Source organism: Pholis gunnellus (genome assembly GCF_910591455.1).
Source record: "Pholis gunnellus genome assembly, chromosome: 1".
NCBI classification, from domain to species: Eukaryota; Metazoa; Chordata; class Actinopteri; order Perciformes; family Pholidae; genus Pholis; species Pholis gunnellus.
This window is the reverse complement of record NC_136528.1, coordinates 26,887,416-26,895,238: the sequence shown is the minus strand read 5'-3', so window position 1 is coordinate 26,895,238 and position 7,823 is coordinate 26,887,416. Positions and strand designations below refer to the sequence as shown.

At 43.0% G+C, this 7,823-nt stretch overlaps 1 protein-coding gene across 1 annotated transcript; it reads right to left on the bottom strand.

The window, feature by feature from the left end:
- Window positions 1–1,010: 1,010 nt before the first annotated feature.
- gpib (glucose-6-phosphate isomerase b) lies at window positions 1,011–7,503 on the bottom strand. Its single transcript, XM_079157063.1, has 18 exons — window positions 7,309–7,503; window positions 6,928–7,018; window positions 6,527–6,595; window positions 6,130–6,249; window positions 5,954–6,037; window positions 5,623–5,769; window positions 5,226–5,297; window positions 5,092–5,136; window positions 4,942–4,995; window positions 4,319–4,379; window positions 3,937–3,980; window positions 3,679–3,831; window positions 3,375–3,504; window positions 3,117–3,193; window positions 2,500–2,628; window positions 2,136–2,211; window positions 1,747–1,813; window positions 1,011–1,398 (listed from the first exon to the last, which is right to left on the bottom strand). The coding sequence occupies exons 1-18, from the start codon at window positions 7,425–7,427 to the stop codon at window positions 1,275–1,277; spliced, it is 1,662 nt and encodes a 553-aa protein (XP_079013189.1). The 5' UTR covers window positions 7,428–7,503; the 3' UTR covers window positions 1,011–1,274.
- Window positions 7,504–7,823: the final 320 nt, after the last annotated feature.

Below are 7,823 nucleotides of genomic sequence, written 5' to 3'. Positions count from 1 at the left end.
TGAACTAAGCTTGGGCCCGATCACTTATTTCCTCATGTTGACTTGCTTGTTTCAACCTACTGCACCTGCCTTAATTAAAGTGGAAGAGACTCAGCAGTGGGTTGAAGGTAATATCAGTAGCTATACAGTGTGTATCCATGCCTCAGATGACAGTCCTCTGTGGATGAGTTTCACTGAGAGATGTGACAATATTTAACAAGTTCTCTGGAATAATCAAAAAGAAGTTTGTTTTGTGTCATCTAATAATTAGCAACAACCTAAAAATGACAAGGAGGAGGGCTCTCTGTCTTCAGTCAAACTCACTTTCTTCTGTATCCTGTTTCAGAGCCAGAGATAAAAAAAAAAAAAAGAGATTTGAAGTAAAGTATTGTTGCCTGGCAACAGCATTGAAAACCCAGCAGTGTCTGACGGTTTTTATTTTTTTCTACTTTCTGTTTGTCCTGATACAGCACAGTGAGTATGAGGAGAACAACACATAGTGAAGTATACTTTGTGTAGAGCCTTGTGGTTAATAGCATCACATGATGTTTTGTGACTCGTACATTTATTATACGTGGTTTGATGTTTCTTGGAGAAGTTCCCCACTCAAATGACGGCTTTTGACTGAAACACCGAGCAAATTAAGTTCACCTATTTTGAATGTAGTGCCAGTGAGGACTGTCTTACAGTCCAGATGCTGTTCAGTCCAGCAGTTTGTTTTTCTCTCTAAATGGATGCTGTGGTGTCTGGGGATTTAAGGGAGGAACAGTGCAGATGGATTGACCTTTGACCCTTTGTTCCACTGAAGAAATGCTAGATTACTGGGTGGCTGATTTGCTCCCAGTAATATAATCTGGCACTCTGATGCCATCTAGTGACATGTTGCATACACACACTCATGGGGTTGAGGGAAGCTTGATTTTTCTTTTTTTATTGCAGCACATTATAACAGTGTTCTGCACACAGGAACACGACAAACAGCTGCTGTGTTTGTGTATGTGTGATATCTACATTAGCACTGACACTGAAACTAACATTGTGTAAAGATATTTATTCCAGAAACTACATTTCTTGTGACAGTGGAGAGACAATGAGAGCACACTTCACAACTCTAATACAAAAGCGTTTTCCCCCCCACAGTGGTGAACAACCTAACATCGAAAAGACAGGACTGTAAACGGTGATCATATTGATAATGAGAGTAAAAACATACAGGACGCTTCAGCTCAACTCTGCGTGGGAGTGACCAGCTGCCTCATGAGCTGATTGGATGGATAATGATGTGGGGTCTCAACTCAGGCAAAGTTGTTCTTGAGGAAGTTGATGAGTCCGTTGGTGGAGGAGTCGTGGGAGTGGACCTCTGCGGTGTCCTTGAGCTCGGCCTCGATCTTCTTGGCGAGCTGTTTGCCCAGTTCGACTCTAATAATGCGGCGGGGAAGGAGGACACAAACACAAGAGAGAGACGATGGGTTCAGGGATCAATCACAAACAGAAAATTCCAGCCCGTTAACACTGTGAGGTCTTGAATCCCTTTGTTATCATATATCCCAATTTCTTGAATACCACCAATCTGAAGGCGTACACAGTCAAAATCATTAACTTCTGACTAACTTCTTTAAAATGATCATATTGCACATTTTCTGACAGCGTCTCATTTCTATTCTGTATTCGTTTGTTTTAACTGTTCATTGAAGCTACATGAGTGAAATATTCAAACCCAAGACCCCATGTTTTTATAACTGCAGTATGTTGTAAAATGTGTCTCACCCCCACTGGTCAAAGCTGTTGATCTCCCACATGACACCCTGAATGAAGATCTTGTGCTCATACATTGCTGTAAAACAAGGCAGAATCATCATAACCACATCAACAAAAAATGAGTATAGATTAGTGGTTGTGTTTTTAATTCAAAGGTACTACAGAGGAGACACAACGGAGCTGTACATGATATAATATAATAAACTACAGTAAAATAAATAGTAAGCCTAACAGTGGCTGTCAACATACATTTTGTTATTATTATCAGTGTGTGTGCATTGTATTAGATATGAGCCTTGAGCTAAAAGAGATCCAAAAAACGACCTGTGATTTCACTCAAGGCTTCCTTATAGTATCATCATTGGCTGTAGGTCACGAGAAACACTGTCTGCTCTCACCTATAAGTGCTCCAAGTGTGTACGGGCTCAGTTTCTTGAAGATGATTGAGCTGGTTGGCCTGTTTCCTTGGAATACCTGCATTAAACATGGAGAAACATTTCATAATACAGACATGCATGCCATAACTACAAATGCTCTCAATTAAGTTTTTGATAGCCATGTTCACTCATGGTCACTGGGGGGCACTGCCTCTTATGCTTCCTCACTCTATATAGTAGCACGTCATCAAGCCAAGCGTGATTCCTTTTGTGCGAGTAACAAGAGATGACTTCCTCTTGTCAAATGTTGGCTTAAGATTGTTGCCATTGTTGTGAGAGCTCATTCTCTGTAGTCAGTCAGGTTTTTTTTCTTGATTTGACTTACCTTGTGTGGCAGGATTTTCTCCAGAGCCTCTCCACTCAGGCCGCTGGCCTCCAGCTCCTTCTTGGCCTCCTCTGTGGTCTTACCCTTCATCAGAGCTTCTGTCTGGGCCAGGAAGTTGGCCAGCAGGATCTACAGCCGAACATAACACACATAACACACCTTCAGTTACAGTAAAGTACACTCAGTGTATGTTTTACCACGAGTGATATACAGTCAGCAAGCCAGTATATGTTGACATAGTGCCTTTCAGAGCTATAGCAAATTGATTGCTAGAATCCAGGTAATTAACACCACTGCACAGGTAGCTCTTTCACAATGTTGACCTCAAAATACCGAAGACATAAGTGCTATTATCTAAGGAATGTGAAAAACTACATCTTAAATTCATACTGTGAATAAACAAAGCTGTAAAATGAAACGTTTGCAGCATCTTAGCATCAACAAATGCATGATTACACACACTTCCCTACAACAAGGAAACAAAAGTCCTCATTTCACTTTATCAAAGAAGGTAAGGAACTTCATCATATCAGCATACAAACGCTTGACCACACTACTGGTCTTTATACTTTCAACGGGTTGCTTTGGATGAACAATTCTTCTCACACAAGTGATACCTTGTGGTGCAGGTTGTCTCTGATGGGATGTTGAGACTGAGCTGGGATCAGGAAGTCACAAGGCACCATGCGTGTTCCTGAGTTGGACACAGTTGACCTGCATTAGTGACACAGCACGGCATGAGGCCAACCAACTAGCAATACTACCAGTAAAGGGATAAGCACGACAGAATACTTGGTCGGTGAAATCTCGATCCTTTAAGTGACTGAATCCTCTAAATCTTGCTGTGGTTGAATGGCAATGTTTGGGGATGTTACCTTGATGGATGAGCTGGTAGAAGGCATGCTGTCCATTGGTTCCTGGCTCTCCCCACACTATTGGCCCAGTATGGTAGTTGACACGCGCTCCATGTTTAGTGATGTACTTTCCATTTGACTCCATGTCACCCTACATATAACAGATATTCATCAAAACTGTCACATGCATTAAATTCTCTCTGATGGGTGCAGACTATTGACACAGACATAGTGTTGTTGACTGTGCTAATATCAGCACGCAAAATCTCCTTTTAGATAACTTATTCAACAATATGAAATAGTACACAGCATTGTGGGGGCAGACCTGTTGGAAGTAGGCAGTGAAGCGATGCATGTACTGGTCGTAGGGCAGCATGGCGTGGGTCTCTGCGTGGAAGAAGTTGATGTACCAGATGCCCAGCAGAGCCAGCAGGACGGGAGCGTTCTTCTCCAGAGGAGCGGTGCGGAAGTGGTTGTCCTGCAGGAGAGGAAGGGAGGCAAACGTACATCCGTGTGTTCTTTATCTTTCTACTCCAGCAAGGCCCGTATGAATAGTTTTTCTAGGTGGAGGAGAAGTACCTACCATCCAATGAGCTCCTGAGAGAAGCTTTTCATAGTTGTCGTAGCCTGATGAGAGAGGAGATGTGACAGAATTGTTTACTGACTGCATGAATTATTGATTCAACAGTTGTACTGATTGTTTTATTCTGATTCTTGTATTTTCAGTGTGTCTCTCCACCAATATCAGCATGCAACGTCCTGTTATATACTAAAGATTTTTTAACCTTGAATGTTGTTCTTGGAATGGAAATGTTGGTCAGTAAGACAGTCCACCACCAAAGGGATTGACAAGATATGTTGTACAGACATTTTTTTGTCTCCCTCATAATACAACTCTGAGGCGGCAAAGTCAGACAATTTGTTAATGCATAAAATACAAAAAAATGTGTTTTCACTGTTCATACCAATGTGCAGGGCAATGGCCATTCCAATTGCTGACCACAAGGAGAAACGACCGCCAACCCACTGAAAGAAAAAATAAAATACTGAATTTCTTGTACAAAACTCCTTTGCAAAATGTGGGGTTTTAATGAAAGAGAAACAAGCTTTGCACACAACAGAAGGTGCTGGTAACTGCAAGAGGAACATCAATGTAATAAACCAAAAGCCACCCGTTTTTGTTCGATGTTAATAAGCAATAACATGAGCAGCACAGTTCACTGTGCACTTCATCTTGTTGCCTTTGATCATTTGCAAAGGTCCTGTCCCGTTGGTCAAGTTTTCTTTCTCTCTCCTCGGGACAGATCATACTGTATCTGTAAAGTGTAAAACACTGGCAGACATTTCTTCTGTGTTATAAAGGGCGTATTGTAGCTGACAACTAAATTCAGCTCCCTGACCTTTGACGCAACCCAGCCTTTACAGTGACCTCTGCAAGAGAGAAGGTCGCTACCAATAATAACTGAGTCTGAAGAGAGACGCTTCTGATTACCCAGCAGCTGCTGGTCACAGCGTCTGTCCCACCTACTTCACAGGTCAAAAGCCTATTTATAGCCCCGTCCTAGTATGTGGATAAAAGCACACTCACATCCCAGAACTCAAACATGTTCTCTGTGTCAATGCCGAAGTCCTTCACTTTGGGCTGAGGGGGAGACACAGAAAAAAGCAGGACCGTTAGGACCAGATGTCTGGACAGAGAGAGAAGGCTGTATCTGAACATTTATGTTTTGTGACTCACTCCGTTTGTGGAAAGGGCCACAAAGTGCTTTGCAACGGCAGTTTTCTGTCAAAACACAGAGAGGATGGGATTGAGGGATAACAGTTGGCCAACTAACAAAATGCTGCTGCAGTCTGAGGCCGCTGCATACTCACATCTTTGGCTTGTTCAAGGAACCACGCTTTCGCTGACTCAGCGTTGGTTATGGTCTCTTGGGTGGTGAATGTCTGTAAATGTAGAATTAGATAGACAAAATACAAAGATATCCATGGATTAATATATGAAGCAACTAAACTAATGGTATAGATCTGCTTGAGGAAGTCAAGAGGTTTTGTACAAAATCACACCAGAAACCAAATATGAAGTAAAACATTTTCCCTGAATGGATGTTTTTTGAAGTAACTTTTAGCTGTGCCTGGGTGGAAAAGGTAAAACTGGTCAGTTCACATAAGATCATTGTACAAAATGATTGTGTAAACATGAATATGAATTAGAAGGCCTTTTTCTTCTGATTTGAGATGCAAAAAAAAGAAATCGATGTAAACCGGATACCTTGGATGCGATGATGAAGAGAGTTGTCTCAGCATTCAGCTGTGCCAGGGTTTTGGTGATGTGCGTTCCATCAATATTTGACACAAACCACACACGCGGTCCACCCTTCGAGTAAGGTTTCAGGGCCTCGGTCACCATCAGGGGGCCCTGCAAGCCAAACCAATTCAAGTACAGATTCAGATCAGGCAAGACTGCGGCTGAACTGGGAAGCTCACAGGAGGTGAGGCACGTGACTGGAAAAGGATTGAGCAGTAAAAGCTTTTAATCGTGAGATGGGTCATTGATATTATGCAATAATATGCATCAAAATCTCTCCAGAAATTTCACTCACGAGGTCAGATCCGCCGATGCCGACATTGACGACATCGGTGATGGCCTTTCCGCTGAAGCCCTTCCACTCACCGCTGCGAACTCTCTGCAACGGGAAACTCACACTGTGAAATCTGTAAACTCCAGTGCAACAAAGCTCTGTCACGTTGCATCTCTCCGTTGGTGCATTTTACTCACGTGACAGAAGCCCTTCATCTTCTCGAGAACTTTGTTGACTTCTGGCATCACGTCCTTGCCATCGACCACGATGGGAGTGTTGGAGCGGTTCCTCAGAGCCACATGGAGCACAGCGCGGCCCTTCATATCCACAGCACCAGGGCAGAAGACACACACAGAGCACTCAGTACTGTTGGCTGCTTGTACTGTTGGTGCTCAAGTAGTTAAAGAATAATCAGCTGTTGAATTCACTGTAATCAGTGTTCATCGTTAAATGAGCAAAAAACATAGTTCAGGAGTTATTGTGTCACATGGTTAAAATGCTGTGGCAGTGGCTGTTTCACTTCCTCGGGATAAATGTCAAGCGGTGAACACTGCCTTGAGCCAAGTCACAGACACGAATGACAGCAATGAGCACCTCAGTGAAGTTGATCTTCTCCCCAGCGAACATCTTCTCTCTGGCAGCTTCAATGCCTCTCGACTTGGCCTGAAATAGACAATAAATGAGTTAGTTCTTTACAGAAGCAGCCAGGTGTCCAAAATGTAATGAACACACACTTTATTGTGGGTATGATTCAAATTGATGACCAATCCCTCCAGTCAATACATTCAACATGTGCACATAAAAAGACATATTTTGTTATAATATTCAGAGGAAGCCTCTATCAGATGAATGGACCCCCACACGCAGCTTGCTGCAAAGACTGATGGGATTTGACTCCTCACAGCTGACCTTCTCAGCTCTTGAGGCGAAGCTATTACGCAAATCTACTTTGGCATTTAAAAACCAGCAGATGATTGAGATAGAGATTAATTTACCAGATCAACCAACATCTTCATGACTTCATCAGTGACGAGATTCTTGGAGTAATCCAGAAGAATGTCTCCATCCTCAGTTTTCATTCTTAGGCTGTCCAAACACGAAGAGACATCAGCCACCGAAACAATGAAGATTGTGACATTTCCTGACTGAACACAAATATAATATCCAGACAAAAGGTGTGATTCTGTGGTCGAGTGGTGGTTTGACGTCCAGGTTTCAGCATTATTTCATGAAGCTGCACAGCAGGAGGAGTGCATCAGAGCATTATTATGTGAACGTGACGGCCAACCGACACACTAATAATATAGCTCATTGACATACAAAAGCTGTGCATACTGCATTTTTACACAATAAAATATTTTGGATAGGATGCATACTTGAGCTTGTTGAATCTCTCCTTGTCAGCCTCAAACATATGCCTGATGTTGAGGTTCAGGGCGTGGGCTGTGTACCATTCCTGCAGCTTTTGGAAGTTGGGGTCCTGTGTGAGTCCCATGATGTCCAGAGAGGCTTCCTGTGCTCCGATGTGTTCAACAAGCCTGGCTGAGTGGGACCGAGCAGGTCACAGGGAGAGCTTTTTGAAGGGCGTCCAGGCCCGATCCACTCACGCCCCTCCTACATGAGACACACTATATGCAGGGCTTGTGCATGTCACACCTCCGCACTGGCCTGCACGGTTACAGTGCATGTTGATAGGGGAGCGTCATCGGTGCAGCAACTCAGTGACACGTAGTTCATCAGACGGCACTGACTGTTCATTCTACTAATGCACTCATTGTAAATCCCACACAAATACACACAGTAGCTGTATATAAAAAGTAGTAATTGCACAGAACATTATCACTGCATTATGACGACATTATGATGACAGTGTCTCAAAGTTGCTAACGAA